At 46.1% G+C, this 21,672-nt stretch overlaps 1 protein-coding gene across 1 annotated transcript in view; it reads left to right on the top strand.

Annotated features, from left to right (window-relative positions):
* Window positions 1–21,672, top strand: part of LOC139370323 (VPS10 domain-containing receptor SorCS1-like) — a 145,581-nt gene that overhangs the window by 100,922 nt on the left and 22,987 nt on the right. Inside the window, exons 5-14 of the mRNA XM_071109726.1 lie at window positions 1,991–2,064; window positions 4,319–4,383; window positions 5,354–5,472; window positions 5,922–6,011; window positions 8,721–8,900; window positions 11,921–12,067; window positions 13,090–13,192; window positions 15,782–15,858; window positions 20,466–20,557; window positions 21,223–21,330. Coding sequence (XP_070965827.1) covers window positions 1,991–2,064; window positions 4,319–4,383; window positions 5,354–5,472; window positions 5,922–6,011; window positions 8,721–8,900; window positions 11,921–12,067; window positions 13,090–13,192; window positions 15,782–15,858; window positions 20,466–20,557; window positions 21,223–21,330 — 1,055 coding nt within the window. The remainder of the gene's footprint in view (window positions 1–1,990; window positions 2,065–4,318; window positions 4,384–5,353; window positions 5,473–5,921; window positions 6,012–8,720; window positions 8,901–11,920; window positions 12,068–13,089; window positions 13,193–15,781; window positions 15,859–20,465; window positions 20,558–21,222; window positions 21,331–21,672) is intronic.

Raw genomic sequence — 21,672 nt, 5'->3', positions numbered from 1 at the left:
CAAATGGCACCCTATTCCCTATATGATGCACTACGTTTGACCAGATCCATATGGGCCCTGGTTAAAATGATTGCACTAACTAGGGAATAGGGTGCAATTTGAGAGACAACCTCACTGTGGGGGTTAGCTAATTAGCCAGAGTGATTTCCTACCTCTCTACCCCTTCTTCTTGCATCTGTTTTAATTCAACTCTGTTCCTTATGAAAGTCATAGCTCAGTTCAAATAGCACTATTCACATTTTCCACTGCCATGTATTGACATAGAAATATATTGGCCATGTTCTGTGGCCAGAATAGCATATAGGCAGATATTTGATATGGCACATATGGTATGGAAGGAACAGACTGTATAGTACATGCAGTACAGTACAAGCATAGTAACGTGTTCAACGTGATCTAATGTTATGGAATGGTTAATGATGTTACAAATGGTGTTTAGTATGTGTTGTGGACTGAAGACCGTAGTGGTTGGCCTTCACTGGTGTTCTTTGAAGACCATTGTGTAAAGACCTTGTTACAAACCTTAATTAATGGAACATAATTTCACTACAGTTCAAATGCCTGCAATTCACCTTGGCTTTAATAGTGTTTCGGATTAGTTTAATTAAATATGATTATCAATTGAATAACAATAATTGTCAAGGGGATTATTTGAATGAAAATGTGCTGATATTGAGGTCTGTTAACTGAGGCCTTGACTTCACCCTTCAGGAAAGAGTAAATAACTACAATTTAAAAAAATAAACAAATATAAACAAACAGTATCACCATTCAGTCGGCTGTTAATAAATTACTGTTTGCATGTTATGCTTGATCGCTCACATTTAAAATGGAAATAGTCCACAAACTAAAACAATTAAATAAAGTCTTACGCCTCGTTGACTTCTCCGCTGTAATCAGTAAACTAATACATAATTTGGCTTAGCTGTCTCAGCTGTTTTTGTAAAAAAGAATTTTTTTAAAAGTACCACATCCAAACTTTCTCAACTTGACCATTCTCACAAGGTTTGCGCCTCATTGGCTGGACAGCAGTAAACAAATTAAGCTAAAAAAACAACAAAAAAAAACAATGCCCGATATTGACATTATTCATGTAATTACCTTGGATAGTTCACAGTGACCAGTTAGTAAGAAAGAAATACTGATAGTGAAAAAAGAAGCAAACAAAAGGCATTTATTCCATGCTTATTCAGGATATTCAATTGTACCATGCTTCCTTCCCCAAATAAGCTTTCCTGTTTCTTGAAAGAATCCCCCCTCAGCTCATACCATCTACCGATAGAGACTGTGGTGTGTGCATGTGTGTGTGTATGTTTGTGTGTGTGAGAACCATCTCTGTGTAGCAGCTCTCAGTAGTGATTGGGATATCTCAGCAACCTACCGAAGTGCTGACTAGCGAAACAATGCTCACATTGAGACCACCGGCTGTGCCACGGCTCCCCTGCTAGGCTCCCCACCACACACACACACAAATCCATCAGCCCCCCCGCTGATCTCTAGCCTTGTTAGGAGTATGTAGCCATATCTCCAGCACGATGACACCCTCACCATACCACAATCCATTTTACAGCTTCATATTTAACCTGGGAATGTGTGTGGGGTTTTCACATGGAAGGAATGTGTGGAGAATTGACAGATCGTGTCCTCAGCTTCAGCCCTGTTCTGGTGATTCTTCTGAGGCACATTTTTGTTGCCCCCTTGTGCCATGTAGGTAACATAGCTTCTCAAGAATGTAAATGAACTTGAGAGCAATTTATCCTACGGAGGTATAAGTAAACATTATTTGTGAAGTGAACAGGACAAATTATATAACGAGTTATGCTCATATTGTATCACATTGACTGTAATGGGAAAATGCTAAACTATTTGAATTAAAGTCAACTACCTGGACTTTTAGGGTTTGTGTTGAATGTTTATTTTACAGTATTCATTTAATCTGTCTTGTCTGACTGAATACAGTATGTAAGTCCCACCGGCTTTCTCCCCACAGCTGTACAGCTCGGTGGAGTTTGGAAGGAGGTGGCAACTTGTCCATGAGAGGGTGGCCCCCAATCGATTCTACTGGTAAGCACAGCAACCTATAACCTTCTTCCCGACTTTCCTAATGTCGAGACTAACAATACATTGAAATCCTTTTTTGGTCTTTCCACATTCTAAATGGAAGGAGATATGCCAGAGTGAATCCTCTTCTTTGCATTACAATTATTGATGTGTCTGCGCCTGTTCTCTCTCAACATGAGATAGTAAGGTACTGACAATCCAAAGAGGTTCAGACTTCTAACGAATGCAGCGGCCCATTAGGGCTTGTTACTGAACTCACTGTGCTGAATGGTTCAGCATTTGGAATGCGGCTAACGACGTGGTCTTCGTTTGGTCGAGCGTGGCTAGTGAACAAGGGAATGTGAACAGACAGAGTAGTCAACACACGAGTTGGATTTTGGATGGAGTTTTGTGATTTCAGTCAGACCTGTTGGAGCTCTGGAGGGTCCTGTTCAATGTTATTCCTAAAGCAAGGTTATATCCAAGGTTTTGGAGTTACGTTTGGAATGTTAATTTGGATTTGGATATGCATGAATTACTTTGTACAATTTAATGCTGCAAAAATATATTCATTATTCTTTTTTATGAACTTCTCCGTCATGGGATACAGCAGTCCTTGATAATACTTGATAAAAAGAGCATTGTAGTTTGATTTGGATCTACTGTTTGAACCATATAGCCCTAAGTCTTTCGAAAGCATGACCTTACTTAACCGTGTCAGTCAAATCCACCCCATGAGAATGCTCTCGTCTTCTATCTATATTCTGCCGGGATTTGATCTTCCTTCTACTGTTTAGTTTCTTGTTCTCCTCCTCTGTTCTCCATCTGTTCTACTTCGTAGCTGGTCCCACGTCTGCCAGACACGAACTGTCAAATCCAGTCATTTTTAACACAACTGGCTTAAGTCGGATGTATATAAAAAAAGCTTTTGTTGAGTAAATCCGTGCGAAACTGTCGGGGGTAACAAGCTCAGCAGTTCTGGGAGGAGGATGCCTAGAGGGTTTGCTTCTGCACTCCTTGAGTGAGTGAGATGTATTTTTAGAACTGTGTGAACCCTGTTAATAAGGTTTTGGGAAACTTCCTTTCTGAATCAGACCATTGTAGTTGAAAAGAAAAGGCACAGTCGTGAGCAGGTTAACATGTTTCGTCATGAATCTTGTTCTAGAGGCAGCTTTGTAGAGTGTCCGCTAGCACAGCCACAAATTCATAAAATCTGATTTTAAACCTAACCTTAACCACACTGCTAACCCTGATGCCTAACCCTAACATTAAATTAGACCAAAGAGCTAATGCATTTTTACAATATAGCCAATTTTGACTTTGCAGCTGACCCATCAAGTGGAAATCGCTCAGTTCTGACTCGAGGACAGGACTCGTCCCAAAAAACGTCAACCTGCCAGTCGTGTGCAGATTTTCATCTAGAATCTGGATCACATGTATAGATCACATCCTCTCTGAGTTTTTTTATGTGATGCAAGAGCTCCATCTCATGACAATCCTTCTCCTAATTTTTACCACTAGTCTCAAGGGAGACAACATCACAGCTAATGAAACGTAAAGTCATTATTACTGCCCCCTTACATCTTCTCACATTGTAGATGCTGTAGGTTCAAAATCACCCTCTAGTACAGTCTGAGACTTGAAATAGGTGAGCTTAAAGAATGGTTGTTCATCCTTAGTTTTTAAACTGAAGAGCGAATGAGGGAGAAGGAGAGGGAGAACTAGAGATGATGCGTTTTATTGCCAATACTGATAAACTGCCATAATAAGATCAGGGGGTGGGCTCTGTGCGTGATATCCTTTCCCTTTGTGTGCTATCTCCTTTGCTCTATGACGATATCCCTCTGATTTATTTTTAGTAAATATTTAAGGCCTGTAATGATTTTGTGTAGCTGTATCGTGTCTGCAGGTGTTCTGAGCAAGCAAATCAATTACTTTCCCTCTTACTAATGATGTCAGGATGTGTTCCCCATCAATCTGTCAGGAAAGTAAGGGCAGTTTCGTAAGGTTTTGCCTTGAACACGGAAACATCACACACAACACCTGAGGTAGTTTTTCCTTTTTACCTCAATGTACAACCTTTTGAGGTGTTCCACAGGGGTATAGCCTGGGGCCCTTGAAGTTTCTGTCAATTGTCATTTCCCCTAAGTGTTCTGAATTTATCTGACAAGCAATGTCCGGTTATAAGAAGGTAAGTATAGGCTCGGTAGCATCAGTGATATCCTTCTGTCTAAAGAATAGTGATGTACCTGAAAGAAATGTGTCTTTTCCCTCGCAGGTCAAAAACGGGTTTAGACAAAGAACCGGGCTTAATTCACCTGGAAACCATCATCTCTGAAGGACGTGAGTAATTCAATTTTCAGAGTTCCTGCTCTGTTCCTCAGTTTTCTGGTGTCTCTACTGTACCATGGGCCTTGAACTAAAGTTTAAAGGGATTGAGAGGATATGAAGGGCAATGGGCCACACGATTTAAAGGCGTGGGGGACACACAATGACAATTGAGAAAAGTAATGCATATATTAGAATGCCTTTAAAAGTGATCCCGATGCTCAACATTCTGAATGTCAATGGAATGGATGGAAACCCAATGGCCACCTGTCCATGGTTTGGCAGAACATAATTCATTTGAATGGATCTACCTGATACAGTGACTCAATATGCATGATACAATACCAATTCTCAGTTGATGTTTTTAAACTCTCATGAACATGTTATAGTTACCATGTATCCTAACGTCAAAAGGTTGAGACCGATATGGAGGTAACACATGACATACACAGCTCATAGTTAATCTACGCCATTGTACTGGGGATACATCTCTCAAAACTCAAGTTGTATTCTCCCCGGTCCTCAACTTACTCAATAGACAAAAATAGAAACTCCCCTCTAATCCCTGACAGAAAGAAAAAAAAACATCCTTTTGGCTGGAGTGGCAGAATCACCCCCAGTTAGCAGCCGCCGCAGATACAGACACCCTTGTGACAGCGCAAGCCTTGCCCCTGTATGGCCATCACCATTGATCACGCGGCTCACTGTGTAAACCAGACAACATAGTTAGCTGAAGCCTAACACACAGGGACAGCCAGTACCACACCTCGCTCCCCACCTCACACCGCTGTTGAGGGGAAAGAAAGCAATTGGCCTCCCTGGTCCACCATCCACTTTCCCCTCGCTTTTTGCTCGCCACTTTATTGATGCAATTAATGTGAGACACCTGATGGAAGACGAGCTCGCGGTGAAGGCTGCCTGTCCCCCATTGGCTAATATGATCATTGGTTCAATGGCTGCGGGTTTCTTCTCTCCGTGTGTGCAGAGGCGCTGTACGTCACCTGCAAGCTGCAGAACTGCACCGAGGCCAATAAGGGCAAGCCGTTCCCTGGCTACATTGACCCCAATTCCCTTGTGGTGCAAGACGAGTATGTGTTTGTCCAGGTAGGTAATTGCCCATATCTGACGTGAACCAGAACAGAGGTGTGTGTGTGTGTGTGTGTGTGTGTGTGTGTGTGTGTGTGTGTGTGTGTGTGTGTGTGTGTGTGTGTGTGTGTGTGTGTGTGTGTGTGTGTGTGTGTGTGTGTGTGTGTGTGTGTGTGTGTGTGTGTGTGTAAGAGAACGTGTAGTAGGATTATCAGAAATGTTCAGAAAGATCATATTACTCTTAAGTGTTTATTTTAAGGCTATTATGTATTTTTGGGGATTGTTGCGTTTTACTGATGAATGTGTTTTATTGATGTAATCCAAAGGTGTGTGTAAGAGAACATGTAATACATTTATTGGAAATGTATTATGACATTATATTAATCAGGGCTTTAGTATGTAGTATGCTTGATGGGTCGTATATCTTGAATGCATTTTTTTTCATTCAATGGTTTCATGACCTGCAGGTGTCAACTGGTGGGCGTCCAATCTACTACGTGTCAGCCAAGCGGGAAGTCTTCACACCCATGAAGCTACCCAAATACACCTTGCCTAAGGTATAACCCACAGACACACATGGTCACGCAAAGGTCAATCATTATTCCAGCATAGAAGCAGGGAGACAGAGTAGAGGGAACAGAAGCAGGGAGACAGAGTAGAGGGAACAGAAGCAGGGAGACAGAGTAGAGGGAACAGAAGCAGGAAGACAGAGTAGAGGGAACAGAAGCAGGAAGACAGAGTAGAGGGAACAGAAGCAGGGAGACAGAGTAGAGGGAACAGAAGCAGGAAGACAGAGTAGGGAGAACAGAAGCAGGAAGGCAGAGTAGAGGGAACAGAAGCAGGAAGACAGAGTAGAGGGAACAGAAGCAGGAAGACAGAGTAGAGGGAACAGAAGCAGGAAGACAGAGTAGAGAGAACAGAAGCAGGAAGACAGAGTAGAGGGAACAGAAGCAGGAAGACAGAGTAGAGGGAACAGAAGCAGGGAGACAGAGTAGAGGGAACAGAAGCAGGAAGGCAGAGTAGAGGGAACAGAAGCAGGAAGACAGAGTAGGGAGAACAGAAGCAGGAAGACAGAGTAGAGGGAACAGAAGCAGGAAGACAGAGTAGAGGGAACAGAAGCAGGAAGACAGAGTAGAGGGAACAGAAGCAGGAAGACAGGGTAGAGGGAACAGAAGCAGGGATACTGAGTAGAGGGAACAGAAGCAGGGAGACTGAGTAGAGGGAACAGAAGCAGGAAGACAGAGTAGAGGGAACAGAAGCAGGAAGACAGAGTAGAGGGAACAGAAGCAGGAAGACAGAGTAGAGGGAACAGAAGCAGGAAGACAGAGTAGAGGGAACAGAAGCAGGAAGACAGAGTAGAGGGTGCAGAAGTGTCTAGGGCTCATGCCGGGAACAAACCGGGATCCCTGCTGTAGGAGGAAGTATATGGTTCCGGAAGCGAGAGTGTTACCCACTCGACCAGACTCCGGTCCAGTGGATATATATCTATGATTCAACCTACCTTAAATGCATCAAAAGAATAACCTCTATGGGAATTCAAACCTAAGCCATCATGAGACCAATACTGGAAACAACACAGGTAGCTTTCTATCCAGCATCTCTTTGTTATTTATGAGTGAACTGAGGCCAAAACCAACTGCCATTGTTTCTGGCATTGTTATTCAATGCAGCTATATGCCTGTGGTCTCTCTTGTGGCCTTCCCGCCTCTCCGTTGACAATTAAACATGTTTTATTCAATCAAGCCATGGGCCATCCTAATCGCTCTCGCTCTCTCTCTCTCTCTCTCTCTCTCTTTCTCTCTGCACACTGAGGTGTTGCAGGCGTAGCCAGAGGTAGATGAAATTCACTAGCGAGAACAGCTTGTGTCCCTCTGTGTTAGTGCGGGCCGACAAGCACACAATTCAAGTTAATAAGTGTAATATCCTCCTCGCTGGAGTTACGTTTGTGAGAATGAGGTCTGATACTGATTTATTCTTATGATTAAACCCAGTGGGGGTGGGATGGTAAATTGGGTAGACGGAGGTTCTCGAAAGGCCACTGTAATACACCCGTTGTTGACATATTACTATTAACAGGCGTTGATTGTGGGTACATGGAAATCAAAACCGATTCAAAGTGTCAATGTTTCAGGTTAATCAAGGGAGAGGTTAGATTAGTTTATAATTTGTTATTTTCTTGTGATTATGTGCTGGGTTTAATAGAATGCATTCTAAATGGGTAGATGCATGCAAAAGTTGTCAGGGTTGGATGATCATCTCCATGGGGGAGCTACAGTAGTTAGAGATGGTATCGGGTCACTTCCACTACTATACTTCTGAAGCAGTAGATTGTTTTTCTGTTACCTTACTGGTGAAAAGGAGGGGCAAGTTGTACATTTTGAGAGTTACAGACCGCATCACCTCTGTAATTTGATAATTACATGGGGGATTTTCAAATTGGACGTTTGAGTCTGTGTTGCTTGATACTCTCTTCATTAAGTTGTTCATTCCAGTGTAATTTCACTGTAATTACTATTGTGTAATTATTTTATTGTGTAACTGAAATTACAGTTGGCCTGCATGACATTAATTAAACCTGATTGTTTCACCAATGCAATCTAATTGAAATGGTTAGCTACCAGCTAATTATTGAATTGTAATGAAACAAAATCGCTGTAAAAATGATTAATTTAAATGTTCATTTAACTCAGTGTACCAAACATTAAGAACACCTTCCTAATATTGAGTTGCTCTCAGAACAGCCTCAATTCGCCGTGGCATGGACTCCACAAGGTGTCGAAAGCATTTCCCAGGGATACTGGCCCATGTTGACGCCAATGATTCCCACCGTTGTTTCAAGTTGGCTGGATATCTTTTGGGTGGTGGACCATTCTTGATACACAAAGGAAACTGTTGAGCGTGAAAAACTCTTGACACAAACTGGTGCGGCTGGCATCTACTACCATACCCCGTTCAAAGGCACACATATTTTCTATTTCCTATTCACCCTCAATATCACACATACACAGTCCTTGTCTCCATTTTCTCAATGCTTATAAACCCTCTTTAACCTGTCTCCTCCCCTTCATATACACTGATTTGAAGTGGATTTAACAAGTGACATCAATAAGGGATAATAGTTTTCACCTGGTCAGTCTGTCATGGAAAGAGCGGGTGTTCCTAATGTTTTGAACACTCTGTGTATATTAGTCTGTAATTAATGACATGATACAGTATATATGCAACTTAATGTCAAATGTAACCCGCTGATGTTCTTTCTCTGCTAGGATCTGCATGTGATCAGTACGGATGAGAACCGGGTGGTTGCGGCGGTGCAGGAGTGGAACCAGAACGACACCTACAACCTGTACGTGTCAGAGACTGGAGGGGTCTTCTACACCCTGGCCCTGGAGAACGTAGTCAGCAGCATGGGGCACGAGGGCAATGTCATGATAGACCTGTACGAGGTAAATATACAACGTCATGATAGACCTGTACGAGGTAAATATACAACGTCATGATCAACCTGTATGAGGTATAATATACAACGTCATGATAGACCTGTACGAGGTAAATATACAACGTCGTGATCAACCTGTATGAGGTATAATATACAATGTCATGATAGACCTGTACGAGGTAAATATACAACGTCATGATAGACCTGTACGAGGTAAATATACAACGTCATGATCAACCTGTATGAGGTATAATATACAATGTCATGATCAACCTGTATGAGGTATAATATACAACGTCATGATAGACCTGTACGAGGTAAATATACAACGTCATGATCAACCTGTATGAGGTATAATATACAATGTCATGATAAACCTGTATGAGGTATAATATACAACGTCATGATAGACCTGTACGAGGTAAATATACAACGTCATGATAGACCTGTACGAGGTAAATATACAACGTCATGATCAACCTGTATGAGGTATAATATACACAACTTCATGATAGACCTGTATGAGGTATAATATACACAACGTCATGATAGACCTGTACGAGGTAAATATACAACGTCATGATATACCTGTACGAGGTAAATATACAACGTCATGATAAACCTGTATGAGGTATAATATACAAATCCATGATAGACCTTTGAGGTAAATGTACAACATCATAATTGACCTGCGTGAGGTAAATGCACAACGTCATGATAGACCTCCTGTACATGTACAAAGTAAATATACTGGAGATCAGGTAGATGTACCTGTTTGTGTGGGTAACACTGATGCCTGCAGCACCAATACGTCATCCTGGCTCCGCTTCTTCTCTGAATCTTCCTCCCTCTCTGTCTCTCTTCTCATCTCTACCGATCTCGGTCTCAATAAAATAAGAATACTGTGAATATGTATGTATGTATGGTATGGTATGGTATGGTTATGTATGTATGTATGTATGTATGTATGTATGTATGTATGTATGTATGTATGTATGTATGTATGTATGTATGAAAATAAAATATTTGTATATGTATACAGTGAATATACTGTAACCAAGCCAGGAGTGTGGTGAAGGAGCTTAATGTCATGATTGATCTGTAAATACACTGGAGAAAAGGTTAATACACATGCAGGTCGACAGTGTGGCATGTAATGTTAGAAACAGGGGTGGTTTGCACGAGAGTGTAGCCTTGAGATACCAATTGCCTTCATCGTTCCTGAGACCGTAAGTGAAATGTTGCCTCTGGAGCTATGCTCTGGAACACCTATACCACTAGAGTATGTATATACTATACACTAGTATACTCTAGTGGTACAGTATATAGGCCCAGGCCTATAGTAGGCTTTGAAGTGTGGCGTCCCTGTGGGGCCATGGTATCGAATGTTGGCAAGAAGTACAAACTACACAATTTCAAGGTGTTCGACCCCCAAGTACAAGGTGTATTGAATGATGTCCAATCACACAGTTGACAGATGGAATGAACATATCACTGATAATAACCATCAAACAGCCTCGTTTCAATGCAATCTTCCCAAATAGACCTATTCTATTCCCTCTATTACCTACTCCACAGTAATATTAGAATATATTGACTAGCAACCAATGTGGGAGAGTTTAAGAACCAGGAGGTGTAGAGAATCAAGTAATCTCCTGTCACTTTTGGAAGTAAACCGAGTTGCTGTTCCATTTTCAAACGTGCTTTGGAATGAACACAGAAGCAGTTTCAAACTGCTGACGCGCACATTCTTTTCTTTGATGAATAACTGCAGACATTAGCTTACATACCTGATTCAAACGTGGGGCCCGCTGTACACCAGATTGCCAGGGAAGAAAATAGCAGCTCTGAATGGATATCAGCTCCATGGAAAATCCAATAATTAGGCTGTTGATGATATACCAGCCGTGTCTAAACCCCTCATTTGGCCTTGCGATCGGCGATAGAATCAAATCCAGTCCCTTGATTGGGGTCGGGGACCCGAAACACAGCATATGCTAAAATCTGAGCTCCAGGCGAGATTGAAGTATCTGTCAATTATTGACGAGAAGGGAGTGCTTGGCAGATGCATGTGAGGACTTCAACTCAATTTCATATTCAGAGTTATTTCCCAAGCCCCCAAGTCAGATTAACGTAGGACACCCGTATCTTACTACAGTCTCTAGAGTCTAAACGATACATGGCTTTTAGCGAGATGTTATCACGCTTTTATGGCTATAGGATGTTTGTGTGCAACGCCAGAGGGGATCTACTGTAATGTGCATCATAATATATTGTGCCCTGCTTAATAAGGGAGATATGATTGTGTTACAGATGTCGGATCTTAATTTGATCTCTCTCTTGTTGCTGAGAATATTCCTGCACTGCAGAAAATGCAGATGAGCTTTGTGATTGACATAAATGAACTGAACTGAACCAGGACTAACACAGGGTTATGTAGCCTACTTTTCGCCAGCCAACAGCCTAACCACCGATCAAGCAACATCATGGACTAAACAAATCAAATCAAATCCCCTTCCTGCTGGGTTATTTTTCTGCGACAATATAGGTCTAATTAAGATCCGACATCTGTATCACAATAATATCTCCTGCATTAAGCAGAGCACAATATATTATGATGCACATTACAGTAGATCCCCTCTGGCGTTGCACACAAACATCCTACAACCATTAAAAGCGTGATAACATCTCGCTAAACACCATATAATATATGTTTGTATTACAAGATAAGCAAGACGTGATTTATCGTCTGGACTCTATGAAAATGTGTAATATTAGTCAGGTATTTTTAACCCTCATCCATTATCTTGGTGAGACAGCCTGGTCTCGTATTTTGTTCATAACAAACTTACATTTTGCACTTTTTATGTTAAGAAAATACAAAAAAAAACAACATAAGACTACTTTCAGTTGACAACAATGTGTCAAGCTACAATTTGGCGCCGATAGCAGGATCTAATAGAAGTATTACATCTTTACTTCTTTTAGGAGTATTACATCATGTTTTCCCTGACCTCTATCTCCTAGGTGGCGGGAATAAAAGGGATGTTCCTCGCCAACAAGAAGACGGACAACGTGGTGAAGACTTACATCACCTACAACAGAGGGAGAGACTGGAGGCTCCTGCAGGCTCCCACTGCTGACCTGAGGGGCAACAGCATCCGCTGTGAACTAGTGAGGACACACACACACACACACACACACACACCACACAAACAGATGCACGCACGTACCAAACACACATGGATACACACACACACACGTCATAACACCGTTGGACTTGTCAACGGGGCCTTGTCAGAAGTTGACTGAGCCGGGCCGTTGCCGCGGTGTTAAAGGAGGGGGGGATAGAGCTCTGAAAGAGCACTGCTCGTCAAAGCTGAGCGCTCCGGAGGTTGTGCAGCGGGGGAAGCTAGCGAAGCTGAAAGGTCAGCCATTTTGGTTTTGATCCAGTCCAATAAACTGATCTCACGTTTAGAGCTGGAGATGTCAGAAAGCGAGAGACAGACTATGCTCTTCTTTTCTTTGTTTCGCCACAAACTTGGGTGTTGATTGTTCCTGCTAGCTAGTAGCTACTTTCAGTGGCCAAAGTTGAGACCTTTCCTGTGTTGTTTGTGGATATCAACTCTATTCGGGGTCTTTCTAATAGTTAAGTGTGCTGGCCGTCTAAAAGTAACACAGATGTGCTCTAATGGTCAGCTTTATTACAATGTATATTATAGATACAGGTCCCAGTCAGCCAAGGGGTAGAGCATAGCCACTTTTTAGCTTCCTTAATACACCCCAAAAGAATTACCCTTTGATAAAGTAATTAGTGATTCAATAGCGCACCTCGCCTTCACCCAGTATGATGCAGTCATTTGTCAGAAAATGTCAGCCTTTTAATAAACCTCTAAACACACACAACACACGCTCGCACTACTGGCATTTGCAGTGTCCTAATGAGAATTGTGTAGCTAAAGGTTATTCCAATCAAAACTAATGGTGGAAGGAGCCAATGGGGAGTAGTGTTTGTGTGAGGATTTATGGTGTGTGTGTGTGTGTGTGTGTGTCAATAAATCCCACCTCAATTTGCTTGAGGGTCTTTTCTAATGAGTGTTTGTGTTGACATACAGTTAAGTCTATTCTGTTGACAGATCTTCCCCCTCGTTTTTTAATGAGTCAGGCTTACTGTTCTGTTTGTCCTTCCTCCCCAGCCATACTGTTCCCTACACCTCCACCTGCATGTGTCGGCCAACCCCTACACGTCGGGGAATATCGAGAGCAAGGACTCTGCCCCGGGGATCATTGTGGCCTCAGGTAGGTGAACATGGGATTTTCTTTAAAATGACAGTGTGGATTTTTAAAGTTAAAATCTTGTGAAGCTCAGATACTTGAGGTGTTTCTTTTGACTTTGAGTTGAGTTTAGACAATTTACATACCTTATCGTTCCGGGAAGAACACATAGGCCTGCGTTAAAGTTTTCAAACCCAGTTATACAACTCAGGGACTTCATTCACGTTGCAAATATATCTGGATTTCAATGATGTACTCAGCCCAAAGCACTTCCTGAAAAGTTTCTGATCCAGCGTACTTTAGGACGGCCATGCATAATATTTGTTGTTGGCCCATACTGACGTCCCCGCTCTGTCACCACTGTGCGTTGTGTACCGATAGATGCACTAGCTAAGTGCTACACTTGGGAATTCTGGGGTGGGACAGAATCTTCCGAGTGCCTGCTGTTCCTCTTAAGTGCCCTTTTCCTATTCTCCTCCAGTCACTGCCTGACTAGCGCCCTTCTATTGTCTTTTATATTGTGCTGTATGGAACTGTTGACTCTTAGTGACACACTGCTCATCACTGGCTTTACATGGCCCTTGCAGTCAGATATGAAATTCTCCCATTCTTGCACATGAACAGAGACTAAAATATATGGTTTTGCAATGTTAAAATACCACCTTTGCCACCCAACTGAACATGTTTCTATTTAGGTGATAATGCGTAGAAGCCGATGTTTGGAGGATATTTTGGCACGAGTGTTGTTAGGCCCGAGATGAAGTCCATCACTTCAAATTGTAGCTGGAAAGACTGCAAACTAGCTGCACTTTGTTTCGTTTGACCTTTTTTTTCAATTGACATTTCTTTGTGTACATCAATAAAAATGATGCCAGCTGATGATTTTAAACTGGCTGAGAAACGTTGCCTATCTGTCTCGTCCCGACTCCCAACACGTTCATTACTATGGGACAGCTGGAGATTGAATCAATGAGGGACAGACAGCAAGGTTTATAAAAATCTTTGCTGTTGAAAACTAAATATCAGTCTAAAAGAAATGTGAGATCATGTCTAGATGCCTTTTATAGTGGAGATGAAGTTTATAAAGTGCCTGGGCTGATGAGACAGTGGATTGCGCAGTCAGATGGAACAGAGTAAATAGGTATTGTAACGTCTAGCTTTTGCCGGTGGTAACTTGTGGAACAGACACCGTCTGGAAAGCGCTTTTAACCAATCAGCATTCAGGATTAGACCCACCTGTTGTATAAAAAGGTACACCCGTTTTCTTCTTCCGTAAAACAAAACACCCAGCCCTACCATCCACAGTGAGTTTTTCTCTCCCACGGGAACCTAGATGGCAGCATGTCTGTGTCAGCTCAAATTTGTTACCAAACACAGGAAACCATATTACAGAAACCCACAGTGGTGCCCAAAACTATACCCATCACGGTTTAGCCCTTTATGGCTGCCTACTGGGAGTCCGGGCACAGGAGTGCATATCCGCTCGATGCACTCATCATCTCCCCACCGTTAGTGGAGTAAAACAAACATCACAGGAGGGTCAGCGACTACGTTGTGTCCATTTTTGGACTCACTATCAGCATCAGTCTCTGAATGGCTTCCCATTTTAGCTGTAGGGCTTTTAATTCCTGCTGGGCTAGACTAGTCTATGACATGTCTCCACATGCCTTAGGAGTCAGGAGTGGGTCTAGTCTACTACTAGACCGCGCCATGGGGTCTCTGGAGAACTCTGGAGGACTTCACGGGGTAGTATAACTGGCATGGTATGACAGAAGGTCTATCGCTAGTACAAGTAGAACTGTTATTACAGAACATCTCTGTATCCATTATATATAATATTATATCCATAATGTAACTGACTGACTGTGTTTAGCTGAGTCATGGCTCTGGGACAACAGCTGTGGGACCAGTCATTCACATACAAACACACCAATAGTGTTTTCACATCTCCTGTATCCATTCAAAGTAGGCTACTGCAACTGACAGTGTTTTGCTGGGCGATTTCTAAATTTCTAAGATTTCTAAAGCAACAGCTATGTCACATGCGCCGAATACAACAGGTGTGGACTTTACCGTGAAATGCTTACTTTACGAGCCCTTCCCAACAATGCAGAGTTTAAGAAATTCTAATAAAAAGAAAAATAGTAACACGAGGAATATAATATACAAGAATGTAGCAGTATCCCGATCAATGTGCAGTAGTACGAGGTATCTGAGGTAGATATGTACATGAAGGGGAGAGAGAGGGAGACTTCTCCTCTCGCCTCATGTTTTAAACCACCTGACTCTAATTAGCCACTAAATGGGAATAATTATAGTAGAAGACTCAACAGCCTCACTCTGCTAGCAGAGGTCTTTATGATAGAGGAGACTGGATGGTTCATACAGCTGACTTTGACTCTGGTGTACAATCTGCATCCTTCAGGGAGAAATGACTTAAATCACTTCTGTAATTTGTACAGTACAGTACATCAGGCAGATGTGGAAGTTTGGATTGTATTTAAATCAGCCCCACACCCTCAAGGATATCAATAGTTTAGCACGTAGCTAAAGTTATACGGGACTCTCTCATCCCGAACACTTCACCCAACCTCCCCCCACTCCTCTCCTCAGGCTCCATCGGAGCGGAGTTGACCACCAGCAACGTGAGCATGTTCATCACCTCGGACGCCGGCAACACGTGGAGACAGGTGAGAGAGAGGGAGGGATCCCCAGGATGGTGTTTAATCCACCACCTTGCCACCCGCCACTGTGATTTAGTGCAGATAATCAAATGAGATCCCGAGACTAATGTTATTCGGTAGCCCCCCTGCCTTTGCCCGTACAACGATGCCTGTGGGTGGGTGTCTGTGCCACCTCTCCTCTACCTCCCTTATTTGACGGCTGCGATTTAAATGTAAGGGGCCTCGTGTCTAATTAAAAGCCCAAGATGATGAATAGAGAGCCGTGTAGGCAGAGGCGGGGGGAGAGGGGTGAAGAGGGGTGGAGGAAGAGGGGTGAAGAGGGAGGGAGGGGGGAGAGGGGTGAAGAGGGAGAGGGGTGAAGAGGGAGTGAGGGGGTTGAAGATGGAGTGATGGGGTTGAAGTTGGAGGGAGGGGTAGGGAGAGGGGTGAAGATAGAGGAAAGGAGGAGGGAGGGGGAGAGTGAAGTGAAGATGGCGGGAGAGGGGTGAAGATGGATGGAGGGAGAGGGTTGAAGAGGGGTGAAGAGGGAGGGAGAGGGGTGAAGAGGGAGGGAGAGGGGTGAAGATGGAATGAGGGAGGGAGGGAGATGGGTGAAGATGGAGGGAGAGAGGGGTGAGGGAGGGAGGGAGGAAGGAGGGAGGGTGAGGGGGGAGGGAGGGAGGGGTGAGGAGAAAGGGGGGAGAGGAGTGAAGATGGAGGGAGGGAGGGGAAGATGGAGAGGGGTGAGGAGGGGAGGGAGGGAGGGGAAGATGGAGAGGGGTGAGGGAGAGGGGTGAATATGGAGGGAGGGAGGGAGAGGGGTGAAGAGGGAGGGAGAGGGGTGAAGATGGAGGGAGGGAGGGGAAGATGGAGAGGGGTGAGGAGGAGAGGGGAGGGAGGGAAAGGGGAGAGGAGGGAGGGAGGGGAAGATGGAGGGGGAGGGAGGGAGGGGTGAGGAAGGAGGGAGGGAGGGAGAGGGGTGAATATGGAGGGAGGGAGGGAGGGGAAGAAGTTAGGGAGGGAGAGGGGTGAAGAGGGAGGGAGGGAGAGGGGTGAAGATGGAGGGAGGGAGGGCGGGAGGGAGGGGAAGAAGGTAGGCAGGGAGGAGAGGGGTGGAGGGAGGGAGGGGTGGAGGGAGGGAGAGGGGTGAAGATGGAGGGAGGTTGGGAGGGAGGGGAAGAAGGTAGGGAGGGAGGGAGGGAGGAGAGGGGTGGAGGGAGGGAGGAGATAGGGGTTTACCTCTACCTCCCTTATTTGACGGCTGCGATTTAAATGTAAGGGGCCTCGTGTCTAATTAAAAGCCCAAGATGATGAATAGAGAGCCGTGTAGGCAGAGGCGGGGGGAGAGGGGTGAAGAGGGGTGGAGGAAGAGGGGTGAAGAGGAAGGGAGGGGGGAGAGGGGTGAAGAGGGAGAGGGGTGAAGAGGGAGCGAGGGGGTTGAAGATGGAGGGATGGGGTTGAAGTTGGAGGGAGGGGTAGGGAGAGGGGTGAAGATAGAGGGAAGGAGGAGGGAGGGGGAGAGTGAAGTGAAGATGGAGGGAGAGGGGTGAAGATGGCTGGAGGGAGAGGGGTGAAGAGGGGTGAAGAGGGAGGGAGAGGGGTGAAGAGGGAGGGAGAGGGGTGAAGATGGAATGAGGGAGGGAGGGAGAGGGGTGAAGATGGAATGAGGGAGGGAGGGAGATGGGTGAAGATGGAAGGAGGGAGGGAGGGGGGAGAGGGGTGAGGGAGGGAGGAAGGAGGGAGGGAGGGAGGAAGGAGGGAGGGAGAGGGGTGAGGGGGGAGGGAGGGAGGGGTGAGGAGAAAGGGGGAGAGGAGTGAAGATGGAGGGAGGGAGGGGAAGATGGAGAGGGGTGAGGAGGGAGGGAGGGAGGGGGAAGGAGGGAGGGAGGGAGAGGGGTGAATATGGAGGGAGGGAGGGAGAGGGGTGAAGATGGAGGGAGGGAGGGGAAGATGGAGAGGGGTGAGGAGGGGGGAGGGAGGGAAAGGGGAGAGGAGGGAGGGAGGGGAATATGGAGGGGGAGGGAGGGAGGGGTGAGGAAGGAGGGAGGGAGGGAGAGGGGTGAATATGGAGGGAGCGGGGTGAATATGGAGGGAGGGAGGGAGCGGGGTGAATATGGAGGGAGGGAGGGAGAGGGGTGAAGATGGAGCGAGGGAGGGGGGTGAGGAGGGAGAGTGGGAGGGAGGGGAAGAAGTTAGGGAGGGAGAGGGGTGAAGAGGGAGGGAGGGAGAGGGGTGAAGATGGAGGGAGGGAGGGCGGGAGGGAGGGGAAGAAGGTAGGCAGGGAGGAGAGGGAGGGAGGAGAGAGGGGTGGAGGGAGGGAGAGGGGTGAAGATGGAGGGAGGGTGGGAGGGAGGGGAAGAAGGTAGGGAGGGAGGGAGGAGAGGGGTGGAGGGAGGGAGGAGAGAGGGGTTTAGGGATGGGGAGAGTGAAGTGGAGGTAGAGGGTTGAAGATGGAGGGAGAGGGAGTGAGGGGGGGAGGGGGTTAGAGAGATGGGAGGGGGGAGTTTTTTTATTTACTTGCTACATTGTATTTACTTCGTCACCATGGCCTTTTTTTGCCTTTACCTCCCTTATCTCACCACCCTTATCTCACCTCATTTGCTCACATTGTATATATATACTCATTTTTCTACTGTATGTTTGTTTTACTCCATGTGTAACTCTGTGTTGTTGTACGTGTCGAACTGCTTTGCTTTATCTTGGCCAGGTTGCAATTGTAAATGAGAACTTGTTCTCAACTTGACTATCTGGTTAAATAAAGGTGAAATAAATAAATTAAAATGAGTGGGATGGAGGGAGCTAGTGGGGTGGAGGGAGAGAGGGGTGGAGGCGTAGAGGGGTGGAGGGGGAGGAACGGAGAGGGAGGAAGGTAGGGACGGAGGGGGATAGGGACGGTGGGGTATGGGAGAGAGGGTTAGAGGGAAAGGGGTGGAGGAAGGGAGAGAGGGACAGAGATGAGGAGGGAGAGAGGGACAGAGATGAGGAGGGAGAGAGGGACAGAGATGAGGAGAGAGAGAGGGACAGAGATGAGGAGGGAGAGAGGGACAGAGATGAGGATGGAGGGTTGGAGGGAGGGAGGGGGAGTGAGGGAGGGAGGGAGAGACAGATAAATAGGGGTGGAGGGAGCGGGGGGTGGAGGGAGCGAGAGGGATGGAGGGGTGGAGGGGGAGGAACAGAGAGGGAGGAAGGGAGGGACGGAGAGGTCATGGGAGAGAGGGTTGGAGGGAGAGGGGTGGAGGAAGGGAGAGAGGGACAGAGATGAGAGAGAGAGGGACAGAGATGAGGAGGGAGAGAGGGACAGAGATGGGAGGGAGGGAGAGCGGGGGAGAGAGATGGAGGGGGACGGAGGGAGAGAGGGGTGAAGGGAGAGTGAGCGGGAGGGGTGGAGGGAGTGAGCGGGATGGGTGGAGGGAGATGGGTGGAGAGAGGGGGAGAAGGAGGGATGGGAGGGAGAGAGTGGATTAATAGGGGTAGAGAGGGAAAGAGGGACAGGGGGGGTGGAGGGAGGGAGAGTTGGACAGAGAGGGACTGAGTTAGAGGGGTGGAGTGAGGGAGATGGGTGGAGTGAGAGGTGGAGGGAGGGGGGGTGGAGTGAGATGGAGAGGGGTAGTGAGAGGGAGGGAGAGAGGGGTGAATGGAGAGAGCCACAGGGGCGAGTGGAGGGAGAGAGGGGGGAGAGGGAGGGGTGGCGGGGGAGAGGGGAGAGTGAAGGGAGGGGGAGAGGGAGGGGTGGCGGGACGGAGGGGGAGAGGGAGGGGTGGCGGGACGGAGGGGGAGAGGGAGGGGTGGCGGGACAGAGGGGTGGAGGGAGAGAAGGGTGGAGGGAGGGAGAGGGGTGTAGGGTGGGAGGGGTGGAGGCAGGGAGGGAAAGGTGGAGGGAGAGGGGTGTGGAGAGAGGTGGAGGGAGGGGGTGAATGGAGGGATGTAGGGAGGAAGGGAGAGAGGGGTGTAGGGTGGGAGGGGTGGATGGATGTGGAGAGGGGTTGAGGAAGGTGGGAGAGGGGTAGAGGGAGAGGGGTAGAGAGAGGGGTGGAGGGAGAGATGGAGGGAGAGGGAGGGGTGGTGGGAGAGGTTGGAGGGAGTGCGGGTAGGAGAGGGAGAGAGGAGTGAAGGGAAAGAGGGACAAAGGTGGGATTTTTTTGGGACAGATGGTGGATTGTGAGAGGGAGAGGGTGGGGGGTAGGGGGGGAGACAGAGGGGGAGAAGGAGAGGGGTGGAGGGAGGGAGAGGGGTGACTGTAGAGAGGGAGAGAGGAGTGAAGGGAGGGAGAGGGGTGACTGTAGAGAGGGAGAGAGGAGTGAAGGGAGGGAAAGGGGTGACTGTAGAGAGGGAGAGAGGAATGAAGGGAGGGAGAGGGGTGAATGTAGAGAGGGAGAGAGCGAGAGGGGTTGGTGGAGGGAGGTTGAGTGGGTGAGAGGGGGAGTGGTGTCTGATGTATTATCATCATGCTGATTTGAGCCATAACTCATTTCAGGTTTGTGTGTGTATGTGTGTGCATGCCTATGTGTGTGTACTTTCATTCATTAGGTTGCTCTTTCATCAACATTAAAGTCCACTACTAAAACAAAAATGTCTTAGTAATCAATAACGCTAGTAATTTAATGAGTTTATACTTTATACCTTTTGTCTTTCAGATCTTTGATGAGGAGTACAGTGTTCTCTACCTGGACCAAGGAGGGGCCCTGGTGGCTATAAGACACACTCCACTCCCCATCCGACACCTATGGTGAATCTCTATTAGAGAAATAGAATTTGGCATGGTTTGCATCGGCTCGCCTGCTCTCTCTTGCTCTCTTTCATTTCTGTCTCCCTCTCCTCCTCTCTTTCAATCTCTTTTCCCCTCTCCCTCTCTTTTCCTCTCTCTTTTCCTCTCTCTTTTCCTCTCTCTTTTCCTCACTCTTTTCCTCTCTCTTTTCCGCTCTCTCTCCCTCTCCCTCTCTCTCTCAAGAAGACTCAATCCTCACGTTCCCACAAGCCTGATAGTGTAATGAGTATGTCTAAGAACATAGGAAGTTATTAGTGTAATTCCAAACCAGTAGGCCATGAGATATTCTCCTCCTTTGACGATTGCCATTCAATTTCACCTTTCCCTGTTCGTTACGTGATGTAAGCCTTGCCTTTCAGTGCCTTTTAGAATGCAGTGCTCATATCCTGTGTCATGGTGGAATAATTTAAATTCAGTTTTTATTAGTTTGATGAGACACTGGAGAAGATGTGTGTTTTCTCCCATAGAGATGCATATAATACTGTAATATTATACACTGTAATATGTTCTAATTCTGTCCATCAGTTATGGTATGTGCTATTATATTGCTATGGTTTCTACCATAAAGATACTGCAGAAAATACTATAAATACTACAAAATACTATTTCTATGGTTCCTCGCACAGGATGAGTTTCGACGAGGGGAGACAGTGGAATAAATACAGTTTCACCATGTCTCCTCTGTTTGTGGACGGGTTGCTAGGGGAGCCGGGGGAGGAGACTCTCATCATGACGTAAGTCGACTTTCTTTACCCAATGTTGAATGAGAGGGAGACCGATAAGGGGAAACTCCGAGCCGAAAGGGGGTGGATGCGGGATTCAGACGTTGGCCCAGAAGTGTCCTGTATGTTGTCCGTATAGACCGCCGCGCTCCCACTACACCATCTGATTGCAGATAAACAGCATGTTTGATATGTTAACATAGTGAATAGAGATTGAATGAACCGTAACAGTGTTGGATGTGTTAACATTATGTGCGGGGGGGGGGGGGGTTCTGCTCGTATCCAAACCCCTGGTAGTAACGGCAGCGCTGGCCGCCCATTTTCCCTAACTTGAAGGGAATAGATCCCTCTCAA

Source organism: Oncorhynchus clarkii, chromosome 17 (genome assembly GCF_045791955.1).
Source record: "Oncorhynchus clarkii lewisi isolate Uvic-CL-2024 chromosome 17, UVic_Ocla_1.0, whole genome shotgun sequence".
NCBI classification, from domain to species: Eukaryota; Metazoa; Chordata; class Actinopteri; order Salmoniformes; family Salmonidae; genus Oncorhynchus; species Oncorhynchus clarkii.
Note: the sequence above shows the minus strand (reverse complement) of the source record. Positions and strands in the feature narration are given on the sequence as shown.